Genomic DNA, 27,983 nt, shown 5'->3' with positions numbered 1-27,983 from the left:
CCCCAAACTTAGGCATCTTATAACTAAAGTTTGTACCCTTTCCCTGCCACTCCCAACCCCTGGCAACCGCCTTTCTGCTCTGTTTTTAGGAGTTCAACTGTTTGTTTTTGGTTTTTTTAGATTCCACATAAGCGAAACCAAATAGTATTTGTTTTTCTGTCTGGCTTATTTCACTTAGCATAATGTCCTCCAAGCTCATCCATGTGGCAACTGGCAGGATTTCCTTTTTTGGGGTCTGAATAACATTTCACTGTATATACACACAGCACATCGTTATCCATTCATTCATGGAAGGACATTGGTTATTTCCACGTCTTGGTTATTGTGAATAATTTTGCAAGGTGCCCGCCAGTGCAGATATCTCTTTCAGTTACTGACTTCATAATCTTTCGGTATATATACCCAAAAGGGAGATTGCTGGATCATACGGTAGTTCCATTTTTAATTTTTTGAGCAACCTCCATACTGTTTTCCATGATGGCTGTACGAATTTACACGGGTGGACTGGGAGACAGCCTGGGGGCAACGGGAGTTTGCAGAGTGATTCTGCCAGTTGTGGGAATGGTGATTTCTCCTGGGGAAAGGGCAGAGAGAATCAAGGGAAAGTGAAAAGTGTCGGTAACGCACATCACCTGGGGAGGCCTCCGCCAACTTTGGCCCCACCCACAGGGCTGCAGTTTTCTGAGCATGACTGGACTCGCATCACTGAGCCGGGAAGCCCGCCTCCTTTCAGTCAGCCCACGAGGAGCGAACCCCATCTCGGCGGCGGCCCCCTCAGCGCCACTGAAGCTGCCGGGACAGGCGGAGCGGGGGAGGGCACCCCGCGGGGCCGCAGGGCGCCGATGGCCGCCGCTACCCGGCGGGAGGCGCGCCCGCCTCCCTTCCTCCCGGAGCTGGGCCGCCCCGCCCCGCCCCACCGCTCAGGGTTTCGATTCTCCGCTGGAGCCCCTCCCCGACACCGCGGCCCGAACCCGAGGGCTAAATGGCGGACGCAGGGGCGCAAAGCGGGACACCGGGGGGGCCGGGCCCCGCGAAGCTCGAGGACACGAGCGGCTGGCGCTGCCCAGAGCATAGCGACCGCGTGGTCGAGCTCTTCTGTCGCCGCTGCCGCCGCTGCGTGTGCGCACTCTGCCCGGTGCTGGGCGCGCACCGCGGCCACCCGGTGGGCCTGGCGCTGGACGAGGCGGCGCACGTGCAGGTGGGAACGCGGGCGGCGCGCGGAGGCGGGTGCCCGCAACGGACTCGGTGGGGCGTGCCGGGTGGGCCGGCCGTTTCTTTCGGTTTGGTTTGCAACCGAAGGGCGGCCCAGAGGACCTGTAGGCGGCCCACCTGCTGTCGCCAAGGATCAGTTAAGCTTCAGAAGAGGTGGGTTTCGGGAGTGAAAACTTAGGCGCCCCGACTGATCCGCAGATGTCCTTGACCTCGTCCACCACGGTGGGTCCACCACACCGCCCTTGGCCTGAAAGAAAGTCTGCCTTTAGAGGAAGTTGAAAAGCCACACAGGCATCTCTGGTTTTCTCTCCTGGAGTTCACCGACAGGGGCTGAGGACTGCCTGACTGCCTGCCCTGGGAGCGGCCTCCAGCCACCGACTCCGCCCTTCTCCTCCACGCACGTGCCCATTCCACGCATTTAACAGCCAGATGGGGAGCTATGAAGGCTCTGGAAGCCGAGGCTGGCTTTGAACCCAGCACTCCACAGCTGGATTGCCTCCACTGGCCCATTCCCACCTTGGAGCCCTCACCTGTGCATAATCCTAATAGTGGTCAGGGGCTCCCGCCTCTTGTTCCGGCCTTAGGGCCAACTTGTTCTGTGACTCTGGTCAAATCCTCTGCCTCCCTGAGATAGGCAGGCCCGCCCGTTTCTGGCGGATGTTGATTCTACCACTTCCTCTTGCCAGCAGTTTTTGGTGATTAGTGACCTTTTTCCTCACATTGTGACAACCTTGGAGCTCCAAGGTGAGAATGGGCCCTGTGGGACCTGGTTCAGTTGGCAGGGGGGAGTCTTGGGTTTGAGGCCTTTCTTATCTGTAAAATAACTGTAATAATAATAGCTCCTCAGAAGGCTGTTTCCAGAATTAACATGGCTGCTTCCAGAGATAGGGCTTGGGCGTCTCATACGCAGGTCCACCCACCTACCTACCAACATACTCGTTTTGTGTTCACACACCTACCCACTCACCTGTTTATCCATCATCCTTCCATCCATTCATCAGACCTTCATTCGGCACACACCTTGTGCCACGAGTTAAGGAACAGATCAATTCTTCCCTGATCAGGAATTTCCCGGCTGGTGAGGTGAGAACAAATAGTGACAATACGGTGTGATAAGTATCGTAATTGGGGAGCCAGAGAGAAGACAGTATGAACTAGGAGCAGGGAGCGCAGGAAGACTTCCCAGAGGAGTGCCATTGGAACTGTCCTTGAAGGATGAGTAGGATTCCACCAGGGAGCATGACAGGTGCAGCACCATGTGACTGGGAGGCCCAGGCACCAGGAGGCTGGGTTATCTTTGGGTGACAGCAGCTAGACTTGATGGCTTAGAAATCACAGTGGGGTAGAAGATGTGCTCCCCTAATTTGAGGCTGTGGCTTCTACCTGAGTTACCATTGTGTCCTCACCCCCAGCCACGACCTAGAATACAACTGCACACAGTAGCAGATGCTTGTTGAGTGTTACAGTAACAGTAAGAGCTATACCTGTTGAGTACTTACTGCCTGCCAAACACTGCACCAAGCACTTCGTGTACTTTTCATTCTCTACAGCAACGCGATGCGGTTATCCCCATGTTTATGGCTAAAGAAACAGGTTTAGAGAAGTGAGGTCACTTGTCCAGGTCACATGAAAGGAGGGCCAGGAATCAGACCTAGGAAGCCGCCTGTCCCTCTGGGGCTTATCCTCATAATGGCTTGCTGGGTGGCTCCAGCTCTCCACTTGAAGCTGGCAGCCCTTGGTCATTGTGTTTGATTCAGCAAACACTTCTGGGTCACCCCGTGATCCCCATGGCAGAGCTGGGAATGGAGCAAGCCTGCCCTCAGGGAGCTCCCAGTTGACGGGGCAGCCAGACCTGGGGCTAGCAGCTGCGTGTAAGGCCAGCTGTAAGAAGATCTGGATAGAGGCGAGCTCAAACCTGTGGGGAAGAGGCTCACAGAGCAGGCCTTTGGGAAAATGGCAATTGCAAAACAAGGAACTCTGGAAGGGAGCCATTTCAGGTGGGAGGGAGAAGGGAGCATGAACCCCCACAGACCTCACCCATGCAGGTCTTCTGAACCCCAGTTCAAGCCAAAGGGCCACAGGCTCCCTGGCATGTAATAGGTGCTTAGTTAATACTGACTCCATAAATGAAATGCTCTTCTCCTGTCCCCAAGCTGCTTGCCTTAAGGTCCTATTTGAAAGGGTGAAAAACCAGGCCCAAAAGCAGGAATTGTTCTAGAAAAAAGGGAGGGGGGATGAAGGTTGGAAGAATATCTGATGTGGGATTCTGAGGATCAGAGGGACCCTCATTCCGGCTCATCCTCCAATTTGCCACGTGACTCTGGGCAAGTCACCTCACCTCTGAGTCTCAGATACCTCAGCTGAAACAAAATACAGGGAGGGGAGGAGATGACCCCTGGGGTGGCTTGTTATCTCAAAAATCACAGTATTAAGTATTAATTTTTCCTAGCTCTTTCACATACAGAAACGCATCCAAGAATGTTTAAAGCAGTTGGAAGCCAAGAAGCAGCAGCAAGTTGGCAACATAACCCAGATAGAAGAAGCTTCCGAGAAGCTCAAGGCAAGTGGACATTTCTTCCTTGTTCTAGTTGAGATGGTCACACTTCCCCTGGTACACAAGGCTCTCCTCAATATGGAGCCAAGAGAAGATCAAAACTAACCTCAAAGGGGCAGATCAGGTTTGATGGGGCTTGGGACTTCTATAATGTAGGGGACTCTTTTTAAGGAAAATGACACAAGGAGCGCCTGGATGGCTCAGTCAGTTAGGCATCCGACTCTTGGTTTCAGCTCAGGTCACGATATCACGGTTTCGTGGGTTCAAGCCCCACGTCGGGCTCTGCTCTGATGGCTAGGAGCCTGCTTGGGATTCTCTGTCTCCCTCTTTGCCCCTCCCCCACTCACGCTGCCTCTGTCTCTCTCAAAAATAAATAAACTTTAAAAAAAAAAAAAAGAAAGAAAAATGACACAAAATCAGGTGCAAGACCATGAAGGGCCCTGGCTAATGAGGAGCCTTAAGCTTCTGTTGTGTTAGCTTTGTGTGAATCCACTTCTGCCCAGCACCTTAGCCTTGCCCCGTGGCAGCTCACAAAATGGAGGAACAGCCTTTCCTTCTGGCAACCGTCAAGGCCATTCTCTTAGAGGGACCAGTCATCCATCCCCTGCACCCCAAATCACCTTAAACAAAGCAAAATGCAGCATAAGGAGCATACAAACAGCTCTTTGGGTTTTACTGCTTTGTTGAAAGAAAGAAAATAGGGTATCAATGTATTCCATAAATAAATGCTTTCTTCAGGCTTCTCCTTTCATAGCAGTGTTTATTTACATGGATTCTTTTGTGGGCTTGAAATGGGAAGTTGGGGCTGACGTTATTGGGAGCTGCCATCTGACTAAAAAAGTTGCTGGGTCTTCTGGTCCTTTTGTGTGAACTGAACTGGTCCCTTCCCCTTTCACCCTCAGCTGGCCCCTCCTGGAAATGAGGGCTAGGGTGGGATGCCTGCCCAGGGTCTCTGCCCCTGAGGGCTCTGTAAACCCTGGACTGACCCCTCACAAGTCAGGCAGAGAGACTGGCCCCGACCAAGGGAGTAGCTGGCACCCAGGACTTTCTGGGCCAGGCCCACAGCAGAGTGGAGAGGCCAAGACCCAGGCCAGGCCACAGAATTGACCTCCTGTTGGCACAGCATCCACTGTCTGTGACTGCATGCCCGAGTGTGCTGGGGACAGTTGTGGTTTATACCTGTGGCCCCAGCTTCATTATTAATAGTGACGCTCATGTCTTCAAGAGCATTTCTCCGGGCTCAGACCAATAGTGGTTTGAAAAGATTTGGCAAGGGATGGGGGAAGTGCTTTGGGTTGTGCAGCTAGAACAGAATTGGGTAAAAAAGTATGAAGATGTGGCCGTCCTATGCCTGCGCTCCTACATGGGACCTGTCAGAGCTGATTAGGTGCTCCCACTAGAAGGACACCTGTCTCCAAGTCTCCCAGCCTCCACCTGAGCACCTCCCTCACTGTGTTACCAGTCTGGCTCCTGGGGGCACTTATATTTCCATTCCTGGTCAAGAAACAGAGGTTTAGGGGCTCCTGCATGGCTCAGTTAAGGTTCTGACTTCCCACTCAGGCCATGATCTCACAGTTCCTAGGTTCGAGCCCCACATCAGGCTTCGTGCTGACAGCTCAGAGCCTTGAGCCTGCTTTGAATTCTGTCTCTGTCTCTCTCTCTTTCTGTGCCTCCCCACTCATGCTCTGTCTCTCTGTCTCTCAAATAAATAAACATAAAAAAAACAGAGGTTTAAAAATTCAGCTGTACTTAACTAGGTGATGGGGGATTAAGAATATGCCCGTAATGATGAGCACTGAGTAATGTATAGAATTGTTGAATCACTGTATTGTACACCTGAAACTAACATAACACTGTACATTAATTTTACTGGAATTTTTAAAGATTCAGCCACACTTCAAGCCAACTACTGTTCACATTTTGATATTTTTTTCTCTGTACATGTATACGCATTGATATAGTTTGAGACATATCCTCTGCACAATTCTAATATCATATCCCCACTTTGGAGCTAAGGCACGTTGGCGCGTTTCTTTGTGTGATTTGCTATTTGTATCTTCACCTTGCTGCCCTCAGTAGGTGTTTTGCATGGTGTCCTGTACCCCTGGGTTGTGGGAGCTCGCCTTCAGAGCCCTGAGGCCAGAGCATCTGCAGTGTACTCTTATCAGTTTCAGTAGTTACAGACCTGTTTTTATATATGAATTTTGCAGTTTTGAGGGTCTATGAACTAGGACTTGAATTCTTCTCAATACAAGCCTGTTGTTTGGTTTATGTGTTTTGCCGATGACTCTCTTTTTCACCCATGACCCTTGATGGATGAGAAGATTCCTTGCCCCTTCCTCAGGCCAGTGGGTGGAGTTTTCCCAGTGCCTCGTTCCTGGATGGAGGGGGTGTCTGTGCACCCGACTTGGTGCAGGTGACAGGTGCCCAGAGCATCCTCTGAGACGACCAGGCCCCCAGTGTGGTGTGGCTGTCATACGCTCCCCCGCCCTTCCTGGGGCCACTCAGCTCAGCTTCTGCGCAGCTCTTACAGCAGGTTCCCTCTTTGTTTCGGGCAACTAGGGGTTTCTGTTGTTTGTTGTTTGTTTGTAGGTCTGGTTTTGGTTTTTGAGCTTGGTCGTGGAATTTAAAAATGTGCTCATTTTATCAGCATTTCTATGTCTTTGAACTAGGAAGGGGGATTTTCCACATCAGCTCCTTCTCTCTCATTGACCAAAACTATATGTCGTTTTACATACGGGGTTTTTGTTTTTGCTTAAGATCATAACACTTCCCTGTGTCATTAAAAGTTCTTTATCGGGGCGCCTGGGTGGCGCAGTCGGTTAAGCGTCCGACTTCAGCCAGGTCACGATCTCGCGGTCCGTGAGTTCGAGCCCCGCGTCAGGCTCTGGGCTGATGGCTCGGAGCCTGGAGCCTGTTTCCGATTCTGTGTCTCCCTCTCTCTCTGCCCCTCCCCCGTTCATGCTCTGTCTCTCTCTGTCCCAAAAGTAAATAAACGTTGAAAAAAAAAAATTTAAAAAAAAAAGTTCTTTATCAATGTCAGTATTAGAGGTTGTATATTCCATTATATGGATCTACCATGATTAAGCCATTTCCCCAGTGTTGAACATTTAGATCATTTCCAGTTTTCCATTAATGTAAAATAACACTGCAGTGAACATTTTTTACTTATTCTCTTCAGACGCATTCCTGGAAATGATTCGTCTGGCTCAGTAGGCACAAATGTTTATAAGGACTCTCAGGCATTCTGCTGAACTGTGGCTAGTGTGGTGTGTGGAAGAAAGCTCAAGGGAAACCATGCCGCTCTGTACTTGCTTTCCTAGAGGCATTACTAGGGGAAAGGTCATTCACCTGAAAATTAATCCATAAAACACCTTTGTCAACAAACTAAAAACGGTAAAGTTTATACACGGTCCCAAGCCCATTGTCTACAAACCAATGATCACGCCCAACTAACCCCTTCTTCCCAGAGAACAATCAAGAGGACCTTCCTCATTAATCCTCAACCAACACCCATTAAATGATTTTCTCTGACATCCTTGTTGGTAGGCTGTTTGCTTCCCCTTTGTGGCTCCTCAGAGGGCCAGTACCTGCAGGTGGACGGAAAACTCAACACTTACCTGCTACCCTAACTCAACAGGGATGGGAGTGCTTATGTTCTTTCTGAATCTTCCCAGTTTATTCCAGGGAACTTTTGATACCGTTATAAGGAGGGGGGAGCATATAAATATATATACTATATAGATAAATATGTAGTTAAGTTTGATTACTGTCTGTCACATCCAGACCTAGGTAGGAAGTTAGGATGGGCACAGACTTCCAGAGCTGAAAGGCCCTTGGAGATGGGGCCACCCAGGAAGAGAAGTGACTTACCACCAGTCACACAGGAAGGCAGAGGTGGACCTGGGGCCACAGCTGTATCTATCAAGGCCCATCCAGGAAGACAGAAGCCACTTCGAGGGGATGAATGCAGGGAATGGAGGCCAGCGTGGGAGAGGTGGAGAAACCAGCCAGGGGGCAGCGAGGCAGTAGCATCAGCAGGAGGCACCTTTACATGTGGCCGGCAAGGCCAAGGGAAAAGATGGGATAACCGGGGCAGGGGCCAAGATACCTTTGCAGGAACTGGAACCAGAGTGGGCCTGTCCTGTGGAAGCTGGAGGGTAGAAGGGATGCAGGAATACACCTTCTTGTGGAAAAACCACCCTGGTGGGAGGGACACCCTGGCTGCTGCCTTCTCTTGCCTCCTTCTAGTCCCTCCTCCCATTGATCAGACCCAGCCTGAAGGAAGATCCTGGAAATTCAGGAGTCAGCCCCTCTCCCTCTGGAGTAGTGCTGGGGGAAGGACAGGAAATGGACCTGAGTCACATGGGCCTAGACTGGCTCCCTGGGCAGGGAAATAAACAGCCTCCATTCCTGGCTTTATGCCTTTCCCTGTGACCCACAGAGCTGCAGAGCCTGAACCACAGATTAGGGTCAGGGGACCAGTGATGTGACAGAAAGCAGACTTTGCCAGAGTGGGAACGGGAAGATGTAGCCTCAGCCATGCTGCTGTTGACACTGACGATGCCACCGGTCTCTACCAACCCTGCTGGGCATGGCCTCCCCTCTGCTTCTTCCTGCAGGCCACTGCCACATATCAGAGTGGTCGGGATGGCGTAGCTAAAGTGGAGAGGGCAGGGGTCGAGAGCACGCCTGCCTTCCCCAGTGGGATGCCCCTGACAGGTGCCCATAGAAGCGTTGTCCAAAGTCCTACTGAATTATCAGCAAAACAGCTCTTTCCGTTTTCCTCACAGGCTCCTTACCCTCCACGGGACCCAGATAGGCCTCCAGGGCCCTGGGCAGAGATGGAGTCACATAGCAGCCAGCACTCCATGTGCAAAATCCCCCACCCTCCCATGAGTGCGCTTCACCACTGCCCAAGTGCCTTCCCTCCCCAGCCTGTTACCTTCCCAACTAGACTGTCAGGCGCTCACCCAGCCCCACCCGCTCCAGTGCGAGCTACAGTTTCACTTTGAACCAACGTGGCCCAAACCAGACACATACTTCCTTATCTCCTTGCCAGAATTCCCTCCCGCTGCTTCTCTCCCTCTCCCTCCCAGTCTTTGTGTGTCTCTCTCTCTCACTCTGTCTCTCTTGTTCTTTTTTTTTTTTTTTTTTTTTTTTTTCAGAGAGACAACATGAGTTGGGGAGAGGGGCAGAGGGAGAGAGAGAATCTCAAGCAGACTCCACACTTGGCACGGGGCCTGACTCAGGGCTCAATCCCACAGCCCTGGGATCAGGACCTGAGCCAAATTCTTTTTAACCATTTGCATAATCAGCCTTATCTGCTTACACCTTAAGTTTTCTTATAGAGGGGTGCCTGGGTGGTTCAGTTGGTTAAGCATCTGACTCTTGGTTTTGGCTCAGGTCATGATCTTGTGGTTCACAAGTTCTAGGCCCTCATCGGGCTCCATGCTGGCAGTGTGGAGCCTGCTTGGGATTCTCTCTCCCTGTGCCCCTCCCCACCCTTTCAAAATAAATAAATAAACTTAAAAAAAAAAAACTTTAAAAAATAAAAAAATAAGTTTTCTTGTGGATGTTTTCAAACAGTTATTCCTGGAGTGAGAGTTATAACAATGTGTTTATAAAGTAGAGTTGTCGAGGACATCTGGCTGGCTTAGTTGTTAGAGCATGTGACTCTTGATCTCGGGGTTTAAGTTCGAGCCCCACGTTGGATGGGAGATTACTTATAAAAAAATCTTTAAAAAAAATTAGAGCTATAGAAACTGCTTGGAGCATAGCTTCATCAGGAAATTATTTGCTCCCTTAGTTTCTATAGAAAGGTCTTCCAATTACTTACATTGCCTCCAAAATGTGTTTATAAATCAAGAGTTTGGAACATATTTTCTTTCCTTCGTTTGGGTCATTCAGTAGAGATATATTTGTGTCCAGGTTCACTGGCCCATAGAAACCCTGTTGTAAGTGTAGGCTAATTCCCAGGCTAGCCCAATGGCAATTTAACCTATGTTGCATATGGTTGGTATAAGGTAGCCTCAGAACCTAAGCACTGCCTAGAGCACTGTATAGGAAGCGGGACTTCAGGAACTCATCCCACAGTTCATGCCAAACCACATGTTCCTGCCCCACTAAGAGAACATGACATCTCGGGGAGCCTGTCCACACCGCATCCCCCCCCCCACCCCTGGTGCCTCACCAAGTACCAAGGGCTGCTATTCTGTTGGGTGTAGGAAAGAGACCTATGTTTTGCTTTTATTTTTTTTAATGATTTTCTGTTTTATCTTTTAATTGTACTAGTAGTGTATGAACACATGTTCATTTTTTTAAAGGTTAATCATAGTATATTAGAACATAGCATAGAACTATAGAAACTACAAAGTGGGAGTTCCTCTTCGCCATCCCCCTAATCCTCACACCTCTTCCCAGACATGACCAGAACTAACAGACATTGGAATGCACTTGCAGACATATAGATGCCTATACAGGTTTCCCCTGCTATCCAAAAGTAGAGTGTTCTGTGAAACCTTCTGTAGGTAGAAATGGCATAAAGTAAAGAGCATCTCCCGCTTTTCAAACGTTTGAATAAAACCACTTCACTTTTACAAAAGACCTACATTAATGCCTGTTTTCTAACCAAAAGAAATCTGAAGAATGTTTTCACTTTGGGGACAAAAACTATTACCACACTAATGTAGCTTTCGTAAGGTCAAAGTGGACTAACGCAGACTTTCAGAAAGCAGGCATACCTGTATCCATATATAATTTTTATTTAGTTATCTTTTATATAAATAGGATCATCCTGTATATATTATTCTGTAACTTGCTCTTTTTCTGTGGTGTCTTGGAGAGTTTTCAGTGCCAGGGCATATGGATCCCCTGAATTCTTTGTGCAGGGTGTGTGTGGGGGGGGGGAGGGGTGTAAAATATACATAACATAAAAGTTATGATTTTAGCCATTTTTAACTGTAAAATTCAGTGGGACTAACTGCATTTACAGTGTTGTACACTCAGAACCACTATCTGTTTCCAAAAAGTTTTCACTATCTTAAATATAAACTCTAACCAATAAGCAATACTTCCCTTCCCAACAGCCCCTGGCAAACTCTAATCTGTTTCCTGTCTCTGTGAACTGGTGTGTTGTAGATATTTTATGAAAGGAAATCATACAATATTTGTCCTTTTGTGTCTGGCTTATTTCACTTAACATATCTTCCCGGGTCATCCAATTGTAGCATGTATCAGAACACTGCATTCTTTTTAATCACTACGTATTATCATTGCATGAATGCCTCATAATGTGTATAATAAACATACATGTATTTCCCAAAATGAAAATTTTGCCCAGCTTTATCACCGACAATGCTGTATGAGCATCTTGGTACACAAACCTTCATGCACATGTGAAAATGTTTTCTAGGATCAATTCCTGCAAGAGGAATTGCTGCATCAAAGGACATATGCATTTAAAATATGGATATTGTCACATTGCCCTAAAAGTGCATTGCCAACAGATGCTACCACCCACCATGTATGTGAGTGCGTACTCCCCACACCATTCCAGACTCTGCTATTGTCCATCAGTTAAGATTCCTCCAGTCTGATGGCCAGAAAATATTTTCTGCTTACATTGCTCATTTCCTTGATTGTTTGAGAGGCTGAGTACCTCTTCATACAGTTATTGGCACTGGCATGTGTTTGGTCCATTTTCAATCAAATGATTTCTTTTTTTTACTATAAGTTATGGATAATAAACCTGTGTAGTTTGTTACTTGTCATGTGGTTGTACAGAACCTTCCTCTTAGGAAAATTTTCACTTTTTTAAAAAATTGTTTTAATGTTTTTATTTATTTTTGAGAGAGAGAGAGAGCACAAGTGGGGGAGACACAGAATCTGAAGCAGGCCTCAGGCTCCGAGCTGTCAGCACAGAGCCTGACACGGGGCTTGAATCTATGGACTGTGAGATCATGACCTGAGTGGAAGTCGGACCACCTAACCTGCTGAGCCACCCAGGCACCCTTGTTTTCATATTTAATAAGGCAGCTCATCCTTCATTGATCTTTTTAAAAATGTTTGGCTTTTCTTGTGCTTATTCTTCCCTACCATAATTTAATATTTGTTTAATCTGCATGTTAATTAAGACTTTGAGATTACAGTGAATTTGTAGACCAATTTGGAGACAAGTAGCCTCTCTAGCCACAGATAATGGTTTTTTTTCTATACATTCAGAGGTTTGGTGTTTTGTTTTTTAAATGTCTTCCAATACAATTTTATACTTCTCTTTATGTAGGTCATTACAATTTTTGTTAGATTTATTTTTAGGTGTTGTGCTATTTTTTTCCCCCGACCATCTTTATTTCCCCATGTATTTTCCAATTGGTGATAGCTGGCACTTTGGAAAGCTTGAGTTTTAACAAGCTGATCTTCTACTTGCCCAGCCACCTTGCTGAACTCACGTTTTAGGAGTTATAATTTTTTTCATGTTGACTATTCCGGATTTCCTGGTTGGCAATGATGTCATCTGTAACTGGTTTCTTTTTAGGCTCATGCAGAGTCGAGTAAAACCTGGCTGACGGGAAAATTCACTGAACTCAGATTGCTACTTGATGAAGAGGAAGTGCTGGCCAAGAAATTCATTGATAAAAACATGCAGCTTACCCTCCAGGTGTACAGGGAGCAAATCGAGTCTTGTGGAGAGCAAATAGACGTCATGAACAAACTCTCCAGCAGGGTCTGGAGGATCAGCCAGGAGCCCAGTCCTGTCCAGCTGCTGCAGGTAATGCTGGATTTCTGCCCTCACGGTGGATCCCTGCCACCAGCATTTCACGTTGGTCACTGGAACACAGTATTTACACTCCAAGTAAATACACAGAGAATCAGCACGCAAGTTTTCTTGCCCCTACACCAGTGGGAAGAAAATATGCTTTGTTAGGAACAGTGTATACATCCTGGACTAATTAAATAACATTAACAGCCACCATTTGGGGGCAGGGGAGAGGCTCTATGTTCCCATCACTTTGTGTATCTTAGCTCTAACATTTACTAGAAGTCTGCAACGTGGATATTCTCACCCCATTTTATGAATGAGAAATTGAGGCTCAGGGAGGGTAAAGTGACTTGTTTGAGGTCACACAGCTGGTAGGTGGCAGAGCTGTGATCAGAGCCCAGGTCTGCCTGACTGCAGAGCCACGAGGCCCCACTGCCTGGCCCTCTGCCTGTAGAGTCTTATTTGAGACCGACCCCCTCCTGGAAGGGCAGGTATCCTTTCAGCTCCTGAGCAGGCTCCACGAGGTGAATCACAGTTTGCTCAAAGGGGAGACAAGGATCCTACTCCTTGGCCACTGGGCTTTGTTGGAGACTCTTCCTGTATACCGAGGGAGAGTCTAAGAAATAGCCCCTGTGATTCATTGCTGTATTAGTGAACACACGTTGTTGTGAGTGATGTTCGTGTTTTCAAGGGACCACGGAAGAAACTTCCTTCTCGCGCCAGCGCTCCCATGCAGCCTCCGGCGTGCTTGGATTGCTTTCCTCCTCGTGGAACTCTTGCTGTTTCCTTCCTTGCCAAGGCTTCTGGGAATCTCAGAGCTAAATATGTTTCAAACAGCTTGGCTAAGACTTGGTGGCATACATCTTGTTCCTCGTCTCACTCTGGCTTCCAGCTTATGTTCTTATCCTGGCGTTCTCTTCTCCTGATTTTCCTGATTATAAAGGAAAATCTTACAGTATTAGATAGCCTTCATGAGATTCTTTACAGGCTTGTGGGAGAAGGCAAGGCATAACTAAAGGTGTCCTGGAGTGTAATCACAGATTAGACTGTGGCTGGAAAATAAGACAGACAAATCAATCAGTCAGTGCAAAACCAGTTAAGCCAGTCCCTGTCAAATATTTCTAGTCTTGTGCCTTTATGTGGCCTTGGTCAGTTTGGCTTCCGTGTGTCATTGTTAGCTAGCAAAAGACTAAATCTAAGAAAAATTCTGGGTGAGGTGCTTTCCTAGGCACAGTGGATATTATGCCTTAAGAGGGGCTAGATGCACAGTGGGGTACATTTGTTTGTTTTTTAAATAATGGTACTTTGTAGGGATATCTAACACAAAAGGATGCTTCTGTGGAGAAGAATGTTTCTCTTTAAAAAAAATTTTTTTTAACATTTATTCATTTTTGAGACAGAGAGAGGCAGAGCATGAACGGGGGAGGGTCAGAGAGAGAGGGAGACACAGAATCTGAAACAGGCTCCAGGCTCTGAGCTGTCAGCACAGAGCCTGACGCGGGGCTCGAACTCACGGACCGTGAGATCATGACCTGAGCCAAAGTCGGACGCCCAAGCGACTGAGCCACCCAGGCGCCCCATTCTTTCATCATAGGTACGGTTTCAGGGCTTTGCCATCTTCTTTCTTTATTCTCTGGTGCCAGAACTACTGATATTTGTCATTTGTCATTCCTCCCTTCTATTTGCTCATTCACGTATTCATCAAATACATACTGAGCAACCTGTTCACACCAGGCCCCTGCTTGACATTAAGAGCTCATGGGTCAGGAGACATACTCAGAAACATTTATTTACAATGCAGCCCAAGTAAGCTATCAGAAGTATGTCCAAGAAATGTCCAATTCTGTATGGGGGGTCAGGGAAGACTTCTAAGGGAAGGTGACAGTGGAGCTCAGTGTGGGAGCATGAGGAGAGGCCACTGGGGATATACAGAGGGACAGAGCAGAGAGGACATCCCAGACAGGAAGGAATCATGTGCATGTGAGAGCCTGGCAGGCTGGGCAGCAGCGGGGGTTCAGCCGGGCAGGGATACGAGGGAGGAGGGGGTGTTGGGAGATGCAGCTGGACCAGGAAGCCAGGGCTAGTTAGCCAAGGGCCATATGTGCCTGGTCATGGGGTTTAGACTGTCCTGTAAAGATACGTGAGGAGTGTTGTGAACTGGGGAACGACCTGGTTGGTTTAATGCTTTTGGAAAGTCACTTTGGTGACAGAGTGGAGGATGGACTGAGGTGGCCTGGGCCAGTGGAAGGGTGTCAGGATGGGAAGAGGCAGGCAGGTTTGAGAGATGCAACGGGATTGGTGATTGGAAGTGGTGGGGGAGGGTGGGAGATGCAAGATGATGCCCAGCCTCTGCTCGAAAGATAGGACGCTCAGTTGGTTGAGCGTCTGACTTCGCCCCAGGTCATGATCTCATGGTTCGTGAGTTCAAGCCCTACATCAGGCTTGCTGCTGGCAGCGCAGAGACTGCTTTGGATTCTCTGTCCCTCTCTCTCTCTCTGCCCCCACTCTTGTGCTCTCTCAAAAACAAGTAAAATATTGAAGGGAGGGAGGGAAGGAGGGAAGGAGGGAAGGAGGGGAGGGAGGAAAGAAGGGAGGAAGGGAGGAGGGAAGGAGGGGAGGGAGGAAAGAAGGAAGGAAGGAAGGTAGGGAGGGAAGGAGGGAGGGAGGGAGGAAAGAAGGAAGGAAGGAAGGAAGGAAGGAAGGAAGGAAGGAAGGAAGGAAAGAAGGAAGATGGATGGGTGGCTAGAGAGCTGTTGCCTGAGTTGGCAAAGCTGAGAAGCAGGTGTGCTCAATTCCATTCCTTATTCTATCATAAATACTTACCGAGAACCTACTATGTGTCACACCTTGTGCTAGATGCTGGAGCTGGGGGTACCAGGTGGTGGCATTTGTCCTTCACCCTCTCTCCCCCATCCCATTCCACCCATCTGCCCTCTGAGCCACCCTCCTGTTGCAGAGTGGCCCCCTGGCCCCCATGTTAGTGCTCTGACTCCCTGGCCAGCTCTATTCCTGGGAGTGACCTTAGGCCTGGTTCCCCACAGTTACCCTCTTCCCCACCAAACGTGGATAGAGTCCAGACTGGCACCCCCTAGGCTGCACAGGGCCTAGGACCAGCCTCCTGACCTGAGGTTCTCCTGAGGTCCACCATCCTGCCTGGTGGTTTTGCCGTTAGCCTAACGGCAGAGGCCCAGGCCGTGCTCCCTCCTGAGGCGTCCATCTGCCCATCTTGCCCTGAGCAGCACCGCCCACTAACCAGGGCCTGCTCACTCAAGGCACTCCTTGCCCAGGACAGCCCTTGAAAGAGCACAAAGTGGGCTCCTACCTGCCAACAAGAGAGTCCACTGTAGCCATTTCAAGCAGGAAAGGAGTTTATGAAAGAACGAGTATTTGGCAGGTCACAGGATCTCCAGGAGGGCCTGAAAGTTAGGATGAAGACCAGGCGACAGGAGGAAAGTCCAGGCCACAGCACGGGGGTGCTCCAGCGTAGACCCCGCTGTGTCTCTGCTGGGCCACTGACCCAGGCACTGCCCCTGAAGCCTCCAGCCCTGCTGTCCCTGACGGCTACATGCTGCTGCCACTGCCTCATGGTCACTTCCACATCCAGGCCTTAGATCGGTCACAGGCCTGCACCTAGGTGCAAAGAAGGCTGGGAGAGGGAGTTTTCTAACTTCTACTTAGGAAAGCAACACTTAACACGGGAAGGCTATTTAAAGGGTGAAGTCCAGGCAGAAAACAGGTCAGGTCCCCCCAGTGGTGGGCCCTCCCCCTCAGCTGGCATTCCGGCTGAACTTTCAGGGTCCTTGTCTTCCTTCTTGGAACATGGTTTCTTGCTCCCTCCTTTGGACATGCCCAAAGGGCTCTTTCCCCAGAAAAACTGGCCCCTCATCCCTTTTGTTCCCTTGTACCTCCAGCAGACCCGTCGCAGTGTCTGTAAAGCTTCAGGGTCCCTTGCAAGGTGGTGAGCAACTTAAGGGCAGGTGCAATCAGCCAGCCTCCCTCCTTCCTCTGCCCCTAACGCCTAGCACAGAGTAGAGCTCAGTGAACATGGAGGGGAGGAAGAAATCAACAGTGTAGGCCGAAAAACTGGACCTCTGCGTGTCTGCCGCCCTGGGGCCGGCTGTGTGGTCTCTTCAGAGCTCTGTTCCCGGGGGCCCAGCCTGGGCCGGTCCCAGTTGCCGGGGCAGGGTGGGGCCTGTACTTGCTGGCCTGGGTTTGTTCCGGGGTGCAGCGGTGGAGGCTGGGACAGCACCCACAGTTCCCAGAGCCACCCTGACCCCCGCCCATCCTGGCAGGAGTACGTGGCCGCTGAGCAGCAGATGCAGCAGCAGATGAGCCTGGGAGAGCTGTGCTACCCCGTGCCCCTGTCCTTCGAGCCCGCCAAGAGCTTCTTCAAGGGCCTCGTGGAGGCCATGCAGAGCATGTTACAGACACCACTGGACGTTCGCCTCAAGGAAAGTAAGTCGCTGCGTGGCCAGCCTTGTGTCCTTAACTCCCCTAGTGCCCTTTCACCCAGAGACAACGGCAAAGACCCAAATGGTGATCTCAGTCATACCTTTTCCACACAGAGGCCCTTGGCTGGGTGGTCAAGGACTCCTGGGCCTAGGCCCCACCCACCCTTCAGACTTCACCTCCTTCCCTTTCTGAGACCCTGTCCTGCCTCGCAAGTATACCGCTGTGCTTCTGCCCCTGAGTCGCTCCCAGGATTCGGTCACGCTTTATGTTTGCCTGCTTTGGGCTCCCAGCTGGAGTAGCCAACTCTCCCTCCTCCCCTTGCTCTGTCTAGCCAAGTCCCACCATCCCTGCAGTGAGCCCAGGGCGCTCACCTGGGAGTCCTTTCCACACCAGCCTGGGCTGGCTCTGCTGGCCATCTCCCCCTCTGCCTTTCCCCCCTCCAGGCCCTGGCCGATCTCCTGCCTGGGGCTGTGCGTGAGCTGGATCCATGAACCTCTCCCTGCCCCTCATAAATGCCGCAAGGGCAAGAACCACTACGAGTCCTGCTCTGAGGTCCCTGAAGGGCCTGGTATAAAGCAGATGCTCAGAAATACCTTTTTTCCATTCATTTACCTCTGTTCTTGTGATTCACTCAGAACATTTACTGAGCCCCTTTTCTCTGTTAGCAATGGCAGGGTACAAAACAAAGGTCTTACCTTTATGGTGTTCATTGTTCTGGGAGAAAGTCACGTAGAACAGTATGTCAGCGGTAAGTGCTCTGAAGAAAAATACAGCAGGGTGAGGAGAATACAGGGTGACTAGGAGGAGGAGCTATTTCTTATGGCGAAGTGGAGAAAGCATCTCTGGGAAGGGGATATGCGAGCTGGCCGAAGGAAGTCCCCAGCAAGCTCTGCAGGTCTGAAGGGCTGAAGTTCAGTGTAGTGGTTACATGCGTGGACTCTGGAGCCAGGCTGCCTGGGTTCCTATCCCAGGTCCACCAATTCCTAAGCCTCCTTTCTTGGGCAAGGCACCTAAGTTTTCTGTGCCTCTGTTTCCACATCAACGGAGAGAATAATAAAGTCCCCTCTCATAGGGTTGTGTAAGAATTAACATCTCATACATAAACTGCTTAGAACCGTGCTCAGGCATAATAAGCAGTATGTAAGCATTAGCTATTATTGTTGCTGTAGTCGGTCCATCTGAGGGAAAGTTCTTTTGGGGCAGAGGGAGACACAAGTGCAAGTGTCCTGAGGCACAATAAAGAGTAGTTTGGCATGTTGAAGGAACAGCAAAGGGGTCAACAGGAGTGAATGTGGGTGCGAGGAGGGAAGAAGAGAGAGAGAGACAGAGAGAGAGAGAAACCAAGGAGACTCCAAGGACTTTGGTCTGAGCAATTGGGAGAAGAAAGTTGCCCTTTTCTGAGATGGGAAGGAGGAGCATTTAGAATTGCAGGCAATGGCCCTTTTGGTTCTCTGAGCAACACCATGGTGGTTTGCAAGAACAAACACCTGATGTAGGATGACAGAAGGGGAGCCAAGAAGAAAGTGGTTGATGCATTTTCTCAGGATGATCGGTGTGATGTGAAACCACCAGCTATGTTCAGTGTAAGAAATACTGGCAAAACGCAGGTCACGAGAACTCAAGGAACCAAAATCGCATCTGGTGGCCTCGTGGGTTGCATGTTTGAATTGAGCTTTGTGGCAGAATGATGAAACTACATTTAGAAAATCGAGGCCAACTACTGAGGACATTCAGGGCAGAAACTGCATGATGAAGTGGAGAAAGTCGGATGCCACCTGGTCAAATGGGGCCTGGCAGGGCAGTGGCAGGAGATTAGGAGAGGAAAGGGTGAGAGGAAGTGCTACAAGCACCCGTTCAGCCCCCTCCGGGAAACGGACAGAGGGGAGGCCAAGCCCTGGCTACAGTGCCGGCCAACTTCATGGGTGAGTAACAGAGACACAGGAGGTAGCAGCACCCAGAGGAAGGAGAGCGTGATTCTGGTGGAAAACCAGGAAGCCCTCTTGAAGGAGGTGGCACATCAGCTGGTTCTTGATGAACCACTAAGGCTTCCAGAGTGGGAGAAAACAGGGAAAGGCATTTCAAACTGAGTCAAGAGAAGGCCGCAGCCTGTTTGGGACACTGTGAAGTGTGTAGCAAGGCTGAGCGGTAGTCTTTTGTTTTTTGATTTTCCAAGCTGGTTTGTTAAAGCAGATTTTAAATCTATAGATGATGTTCTCTTTGCTCATAACTTCCACTGGAATTTTGAAAACATTTTAAGATGAAATCAATTAAAAAGAAAACCACATGTCAGAATCGTAGCAGTCAATATATCTAAATGTGTAAAAAGAACAATAAATAGCCAAATATGAAAAAAAGAAAAAAAAAGAATCTTAGCGGTCAGTTTTAGGAACCTTTGGGCTTGTCAGTTTTCAGCAAGTGGGCACTGGTATGTCCCCAACCACCACAAGATGTTACTCAGATGGACCCCAAATGCAGTTCACCCACATTTACATTCTCAGTGGCCCATTCCCAAAGAACCAGTGGTGCCTGCTGAGTCCATGATAATTGCTAACGCTTGCTCCGTGCCAGGCATTGTTCTGAGCATTTTACAGATAAATCCAGCAACTCCTCACCACTATCGTGTCAGGGTCAGGGCAGGGAGGGGGAGTGGGGGATGTCTTTATTACTTCCATTTTACAGATGAGGGAGCTGAGGCTCAGAGAGGTTAACTGATTAGCCTTACCTTGCATAGCTGGTAGGCGGTAGAGGCAGAATTCAAACAGACTCTGACCGCAGGGTCTGTGTTCTGATTCCCGCCCCCCACCTTGCTTCCTCCAGGCCATCACCCCTCACCGACCTCCAAATGAGATCATCACTCTCATGATCGCAAGTAATACTGAGAGGTGCTCACTCCCAGGAAGGACACAAGGAGACAGGGGTCTTGAATCACCACTGCCCTTCTGGTGCCCCGCCCCCCCCCCCCTGTATTTTCCACAGACACTGTAGGCTTCACAGGGCCGAACAGAATCCAGCATCTTGGGGCACCTGGGTGGCTCAGTCGGTTAAGTGTCCGCCTCTTAGTCTCAGCTCAGGTCTTGATCTTAGGGTCGTGAGTCCAAGCCCCATGTTGGGCTCTGCACTGGGCATGAAGTCTACTTTAAAAAAAAAAAAAAAAAACCCAGCATCTTCCCCCCAGTCTGCTGCTGCTTGACTCCAGTCTACTCCCAGTAAACAGTTAAGCCTGGCACTTCTGCCATTGCAGATTTCCTTAACCCAGCCCCCTCTTCCATCCCTATTGCCCCACTTCAGGCCCAAGCCTCCTAGCAGGGCCTCTACCTCCATGCTCACCCTGCCCCATCTATCCCCCACCAGAGAGATCTCTGGAAATTCTGCTTCTGTCTACCCGTAGACGCCTTCCGTGGCTCCCCGCTGTTTACATGCCACTCCTAGCACCTGCCTTTAATTAATGTCTGTGCTCCTGCTGTACCCTCTTGTTGGGAAAGCCTCCTATCCTTCTTTCTGGATGTCCAAATCTTCCCGATCCTTTAAGGGCCAGCTAAGGTGCTTCCTCCTCCACGATGTCTCCCTTGATTCACCTCTCTTCCCTCTGTGCCTTGGCTCGTAGCTCAAGTGAGCCCACCTCATTTACCTGACAGAACTGTTGAAGACAGGGACCATGGCTTGGGTTTCCCCCTGAACCCCCTCCCACTCAAATGAGACACCAACATGACCTTTCTGATGACTTCATTTCTTGTTTTCCATTTTATCCTGGAATTTGCATTTCCGCCATGTGGTCGCCCCATTCTCAGCTATTTGAACACATAGTTGATTCTCGTGAGCATCCTTGATCCTGTGGTCTCTTCCCCAGGTTCAGGGCTCATTCACCCTGGCCCGAATTCACTTCCCACCCTCAGAAGTACACTTCTCCTTAGATCCAAGTATTATCCTAGAGTATTCCTGTTGCAAATTCCTGAATTTGCATTAACTGCTTACATTTGTATGTGGTTCTTGGGAGAGATTATGTGACTCTCCAGTTTTGTAATATTTTTAGTATGTTTTGTAGTTTGCTCTTGCTTAGATGAGCACCAGGCACTCATTTCTCACAATCTGTTACAGACATGAACTGCCAGCTCTCAGGCTCCTCCAGCACCAAGCTAGTTTCCTTGTTGAAAACAAGCCCCTCACCAGAGCGATCACTCTTCCTAAAATGTAAGCCCCAGGAGTGGGAGCGAAGAGAGGGTGGAGAGGGCTGGGTGCGTGGGAGGGGAGACGGGGTCATAGAAATAGAGGCCCCCCCTTTTTTCCTAACAGACCCAACTTGGGGTTTTTTAACCTTTATTATTAGTTTTTAAATACGGAAATAATACATACTCATTGTAGAAAAATTAGAAAACAAAAACAATTTTTTAAAGGCCATCACTTTCTCATAGATAACTACTAGTATTATTTGCCCTGTTAGCTTTTTTTGGTTTATTTATATATACATATAAGGATATATTTAATATATTGTTTTTTACAAACATGGTATCAACTATACCTACTGTTTTGTAACCTGTTTTCATTTATGGATATGTTGTGAAAATCTCTGTTCCCTTAAAAAAATTATACAGGTAATGCATGCTTCTTATAGAAAATTAGAAATTACAAATACACAAAAAGAAAACCGTTGCTTCCCCAAAGATAAATGCTATTAATATTTTGGCATACATTTTTTCAGACATTTTAAAAGCACACGTGTACAGATTTTTTTAACTGGGATCATATGATACTCTTTTGTAAATTTTTTATTTAACAGTGTAGCTTGAACAATTTTGTTTCAATAGATTTAAATATCATCTTTATTTTTAAAGGATGCATAGTATTCCATTGAATGAATATGCTATATTTAACCAATTCATAATGCTGTGCATTTAGGCTGCTTTATATTTTCATTTCTATGAACAATGCTATAATAAACACTCTTATACATGTTAGCTGCATTAATGAATAATTGAATGGATACACCTTAGCTCATTTTTGGATTATTCTATAGGAGTAAATTTCTCAAAAGGGGAATTACTGGGCATGTACTTTTTAAAGTAAACTTTGAAATATACATAAAGAAAAGCACAAAAGTCAAAGGGGTGCCGCTCAATTATTTTTAAAAAGTAAACACTCTATAACCTCCTTCGGACCAAGAAATGGAAATTTCCAGCTCCCCAGAAGCCTTCCTCATGTGGCCTTTTTTTTTTAAGTTTATTTTGAGAGAGAGAAAGAGAGCATGTGAGCTCACACACCTGTGCGCAAGAGTGGGGGAGGGGCAGAGAGAGAGGCAGAGAGAATCCCAAGCAGGCTCTTCCCTCTGGCTCCCCGCTGTCAGTGCACAGACTGACGGAGGGCAGGGGGGAGCTCAATCTCAAGAACCTAACCGAGAGACCATGACCTGAACCAAACTGACACTGACTGAGCCACCCAGGCACACTTTTTGTGGCCTTCTATTCACTACTCCCGAAGGGCTAACTACTCTCCTGATTTCTGACACTGTAGGTTTTGCCTGTCTTTGACCTTGATATAACTAGATCATTCAAACTGTACTTTTTTGTGTCTTCTGTCACTCAACATAATATTTGGGAGATTTATCCATATTATTGTGCAGAGTAGTAGTTTGTTCATTTTCACTGCTGTATTTAGTATTCCATTGTATGAATATAGCACTGTTGAAGGACATTTTGGATTATTTCCAGTTTAGCCTGTAGTGAATGATGTTGCTATGAACATTCCCGTGCATGTCTTTTGATGCACGTTATGTATGCATTTCTGTTGGGTATTTACCCAGGAGGGGGAGAAAAGGATGCCTACTATAACCACTTCTATGCAACATTATTCTAGATGTCCTAGACAGTGCCTTGAGGTAAGAAAAAGAAACGAAAGCTATAAAGATTGGAAAAGGAAGGAAAAAAGATCATTATTCACAGATGACATGATTACAGAAAATCTAAAATAATCAAAAGGTAAATTACAATTACTACTAAGTGTATTTAGAATAACTGTTGGATGTAATATCATTATACAAAAATCATATATCTATATATTGGCAGTAAACAATTAGAAAATGAATGTTTTTCTTTTTTTTAAGGTTATTTATTTATTTTGAGAGACAGAGAGAGTAGAGAGCATGAACAGGGGAGGGGCAGAGAAGGAGGGAGAGAGAGAATCCCAAGCAGTGTTGGTTCGATCTCATGAACCTGAGCCATCAGATGCTTAACTGAGCCACCCAGGCGCCCCTAGAAACTGAATTAAAAATTTTTTTAATGTTTTTATTTATTTTTGAGACAGAGCATGAGCAGGGAAGGGGCAGAGAGAGAGCGAGACACAGAATCTGAAGCAGGCTCCAGGCTCTGAGCTGTCAGCACAGAGCCCAACGCAAGGCTCGAACTCGAACTGTGAGATCATGACCTGAGCTGAAGTTGGACGCTTAACTGACTGAGCCACCCAGGTGCCCCTAGAAACTGAATTTTTAAAAATATTATTTTCAGTAACACTTTTTAAAAACCAGGAATAAATCTAACAAAAGACTTGCAAAAACCTCACTACAGGAAACTCCAGAACTTTACTAAGAAAACAATTTGGCAGTATGTAGTAAAGCTGAACATCTATGTATCCTACCACGTAGACTTTGTTTTTTTCACTTCATGTCTGCATATGTGGTATAATGCACTGAGAACGATTATTGGGGATTTAAGTTAGCACCACATTTCTGGAACACAATTTGGCAGTATTTACCAAAGTCCTTAAAAGCAAAATTATCCATGTTGACCCAGCAATTCCTCTTTTAGGAATGTATCCTAAAGAAATAATCAGATACATAAAGATGTAATTAATATTTTCAGAAGCTTTTTTTAAAGCCTAAATATGGAAAAGGGGGAGGGATAGGTTAAATTATAATACATCCAATACATCAAAATCTTAGGGTTGCCATTAAAGTGCTCTGATGAAAGAATATTATTTGACAGGGTAAAATGTCCTTAAGTATGTCAATAAATTATAAAAAGATTACCCAAGAGCATGTATGGCATGATAATGTTAAGAAAAACTATAAAATGGCAAGATAAAAACTGGAAGGATATACACCCGTGTTACAAGGGATAGGATTTTAAAATTTTTAGACATCAGCAACAAATTCCATGGATGGTACAAAATTCAGTGACATTTTCACTCCTTCACTTGTGGCCCAGCCACCTCCCCAGAGGCAGGCAGGGTTACAAGGGTGGTTTTTCATTTATCTTTTGGTGATTCCCAATCTGTGCTGCGGGTGCGAGCCTGGTCGGTTGCCGGGTCGGGGCACCGCGCTGCCCCTCCCACTACGTGTCGCCCCGGTGTCCCCGCCCCCTGCAGACGCGCGCACGCCCACTCTGGAGCCGGACACCATGCACGCACGCCTGCGCCTGTCCGCCGACCGCCTGACGGTGCGCTGTGGACTGCTGGGCCGCCTGGGACCCACGCCCGAGCTGCGCTTTGACAAGCTGTGGCAGGTGCTGGGTCGCGACTGCTTCGCCGCCGGACGCCACTACTGGGAAGTGGACGTGCAGGAGGCGGGCGTCGGCTGGTGGGTGGGCGCGGCCTACGCCTCCCTGCGGCGCTGCGGGGCCTCGGCCGCCGCCCGCCTCGGCTGCAATCGCCAGTCCTGGTGTCTCAAGCGCTACGACCTCGAGTACTGGGCCTTCCACGACGGCCAGCGCAGCCGACTGCGGCCCCGCGACGACCCCGACCGTCTCGGTGTCTTTCTGGATTACGAGGCCGGCGTCCTCGCCTTCTACGACGTGTCTGGCGGCATGAGCCACCTGCACACCTTCCGCGCCACTTTCCAGGAGCCGCTCTACCCGGCCCTGCGGCTCTGGGAAGGGGCCATCAGCATCTCCAGGCTGCCCTAGGGGCTGAGACTGGAGTGACTGCCCTAGGCCTTCCGCCGCTCTGGTGTCACCCGACCTCGATGCGGCTGGTCTGCCTGCTCCCTAAGCACGCCTATCATCTCCCCCGCCAGTCATGCACAGGTGCTTTGAAGGTCTCCTCTCCTAGGTTGGTTTCAAACATGCCCCACACACAGATCCTCTGCCGGGACTGTCTCATCGGACCTTCCCACCACCAGGGCACTTACACTACACTGCTTTTAGTCCGGGTGCCACCCACACGTGAGCCCTAAGCATCCTGACCGTGTCAGAATACATTATCTTCGGCCTCGGACCTCTCCCTCATACAGCAGTCAGCAATACCTGGCACTTAGTAGGCGCACAATAAATATGTGAGTCATCCAGCTCTTTCTCCCTTAATGTCCCTTTGATCTGCCTCCTCTCCACTCTGCTTCAGCTTATCCATGTCACTTACCTTCAGAGCAGCTGCAGGAGCATCTTAACACCTCGTGGCCTGAACCCTCTCCCGTCTTCATCCTCCACTGTAAGGCCAGAGGCATGTGCCTAAAACTTCGTTTAACCTTAGAACTACCAGGAGGTTCCTAAGGACTACAGGGAGAAAAGCAGGCACTTTCCCTTAGCATTCAAGGCCTTTCTAGTCTGCCCGGAACTTCTTTATGCCTCATCTGGCTTCTACGGCTCTTTTCAGAGACCCTCCAATTAGAGCTGTCTACACCTTTGCCCTCTGCTACTGGCCCCATGCACTCATTTATGCAGAAAAGCCCTTTCATCTTCCTTTGCCTGTTTTAGCCTTCCCCTGGCTTAACTGCCCCAGGAAGTCTCTCCCCAAGCCACAGGAATCTCTCTTACTATTAGAACCACAAGTCTGGGACCTTGCTTTCCAACTAGATTGGAAGTTTCCCAAGGGCAGCTGTGTCCTACACTCTCCCCACCCTGAAAAGTTCAGAATGTTCCGTTCCTCCCAGGCAGTGAATGACCAGCAGCCAGCTATCATTGACTCAGCAGTTGAGCTGAGAAGTCCACATGAACCACCCAGCCTGACCTCACTGTACATGTGGGGAGACTAAGGTCCTGAAAGAACGTTGCTTAAAGTCCCCCTCGGTGATTAAGGGCTGGGCCATGGCCCGCTCCAGCCCCCAGGCAAGTGTCTTACTTGGTCCCTGTCCCAGCTCTTGATCTGAGAGATTTTACTGCTTATTCATTCCTCAGGGGATGTTGGGAAGAAAACCAGCAGGTGACTGCTGCTTAGCAACCATAGGCAGTTTTCCCAACTGTCTTGGAACCAAAAGAAGAGGAGCTGAAAGTAAGGTTTGGACAGTCCAGACATCCCCATGCTCCTCAGGCCCCTCAGTTCCAGGTGTTGCCACGGAAACCCAGAGAACCCAGAGAACCACTTTCCAAAAGAGAAGTGACAGAAATAGAGAAGGCCAAACCAGCAGGACCTGGCAGGCCAGCTTCTCTAACAGGAAGGGAAAAGCATCTTTCTTGGGTCTGTGCCTCAGCTCTGAAGACTTAGCATCATTATTTGTCCAATTCCCTAGATGGTTTGGAAACCATCCTGTGTTAAAGTGTCGTCTTAGGTGCTTGGCAAGAGGGCAGTGGCAGAGTGAAGAAAATGCAAAGGTGAAACCTACTTACGGTTTCAGGGTATTAATTAGCTTGAACCACATAAAACTGACAATTTCTAACAGTTTCTGACCTAAAAATGCCACTTTCATATAGGGCAATGAAATATCAGTAGGATACAAGGCAGAAGGAACCTTAAGAGTGCCTTCAGTTCTAACTAAATCACTTAAGACGCTAGCTGGATAAACAGCAGAATGTCTAAGCACATTGCTCCAGGAATCCTGAAAAAAGAATTCTACTGGGGATGAGCCAGATCTGAATTCTGACAGGGCATTCCTGACAGAAGGAGATGGATAGACTGTGCCTCTCCCTGCAAAGACATTCCCAGACCCATGGCGGCCAGGGCCAAGCACTAACAGCACCTGCTATTTTGTCAGGCACGGTTCTGATGCTTTACGACTATTAACTCATTTGATCCTTACATCATCCCTAGGAGGTGGAAAGTTACCCCAATTCTACACATGGCAAAATTGAGATACAGAGTGAGTAACTTGCCCAAGGTCACACAGCCAGTGGTGGAGTTGGGGTCTATGCTCAGGTCCATCAGGCCATACTGTCTGGGTGAACACAGCGAGTCTCTGGCCAATGCCTGCTCGCTCCCGCCTGTTTTGCCTGTGATACTTGGCTTCGGCCTAGTTACTCTGTGGGACGTGGGCCTAGCTTTGGATTATTTTCCTTGGGCTGAGATGAGGTCCTGCACCCAGAGAGGAACTTGAGAGTTTGGAATTCATGTATCAGAGACAGAGCTGGATTATAAAGGACAAAAACTGGCTCTTCTCAAACGCCTACTCTGTATCAAGACTTGCACTAGCCAGAAAACTGCAGTTTCGGTACACAATCTAGTGACCTTAGGCTAGTCGTTTTACCTCTCAGAGGATCATTTGTAAAATGGGAGTAATGACCCTGCCTAGTGCTGGGAGGCTCAAAAGAGCCAACGGTTTTGAACTTGCTTTAAAAACCATACAGCACTGGACCATGTCAGGACCCATTAGCATCCCCAGTGGAATTCCTGTCGTGCCTGGCATAGTGTGGGGGCAACAGAAGCTCCCAGCAGCCATCCGGCAGTAGCAGGAACCTACTATTCCTCATACAGGACTAAAGCTTCCTTGGGGTCTATGACTATAAAGTCACTTACCTAAATCTCTCTCAGATATGAACTTGCAGAAATTAAAAAAAAAATTTTTTTTTAATGTTTTTACTTTTGAGAAAGAGAAGAGACAGAGGCGTGAGCAGGGGAGGGGCAGAGACAGAACGAGACACAGAATCCGAAGCAGGCTCTAGGCTCTGAGCTGTCAGCACGGAGCCCGACACGAGGCTCGAACTCACAGACCATGAGATCATGACCTGAGCTGAAGTCGGATGCTTAACTAAGTCACCCAGGCGCCCCATCAGAAATTTCTTAATACAGCAAACTGCCTGCAGATATTTTTAAATGACCTTAATTTTCTATTATGTGATTTGTCTTAATAAAGATGAATACTGTACCTTGTAA

The 27,983-nt window shown here is 48.4% G+C and overlaps 1 protein-coding gene and 1 pseudogene across 4 annotated transcripts; both read left to right on the top strand.

Annotated features, from left to right (window-relative positions):
• Nucleotides 1-105: 105 nt before the first annotated feature.
• Nucleotides 106-27,983, top strand: TRIM14 (tripartite motif containing 14). Of its 4 annotated transcripts, none has more exons than XM_023242493.2 (6): nucleotides 106-1,198; nucleotides 3,662-3,772; nucleotides 12,303-12,536; nucleotides 16,820-16,982; nucleotides 21,075-21,167; nucleotides 24,333-27,983. In XM_023242493.2, exons 1-6 carry the CDS (start codon nucleotides 983-985, stop codon nucleotides 24,866-24,868), a joined length of 1,353 nt encoding a protein of 450 aa, XP_023098261.2. In that variant the 5' UTR covers nucleotides 106-982; the 3' UTR covers nucleotides 24,869-27,983. The 4 variants fall into 4 exon arrangements, with proteins under 4 accessions (XP_023098261.2, XP_023098262.2, XP_019671782.2 ...); XM_023242494.2 differs by having other exon boundaries at nucleotides 110-1,198; nucleotides 3,677-3,772; XM_019816223.3 differs by lacking the exon at nucleotides 106-1,198 and adding an exon at nucleotides 1,223-1,434 and having other exon boundaries at nucleotides 3,677-3,772.
• LOC102899550 lies at nucleotides 17,137-19,322 on the top strand (annotated as a pseudogene).

Source organism: Felis catus, chromosome D4, assembly GCF_018350175.1.
Source record: "Felis catus isolate Fca126 chromosome D4, F.catus_Fca126_mat1.0, whole genome shotgun sequence".
Taxonomy (NCBI): domain Eukaryota; kingdom Metazoa; phylum Chordata; class Mammalia; order Carnivora; family Felidae; genus Felis; species Felis catus.
The sequence above is the reverse complement of the archived record's forward strand: the minus strand, read 5'-3'. Positions and strand labels throughout refer to the sequence as shown.

Excerpts from the sequence above, each read along its gene's own strand:
- TRIM14 (XM_023242493.2), top strand. The coding sequence starts at position 983 with ATGGCGGACGCAGGGGCGCAAAGCGGGACACCGGGGGGGCCGGGCCCC. Across the intron at positions 12,537-16,819 it reads GTCCTGTCCAGCTGCTGCAG|GAGTACGTGGCCGCTGAGCA; the intron begins GTAATGCTGGAT and ends CCATCCTGGCAG. Across the intron at positions 16,983-21,074 it reads GGACGTTCGCCTCAAGGAAA|ACATGAACTGCCAGCTCTCA; the intron begins GTAAGTCGCTGC and ends AATCTGTTACAG.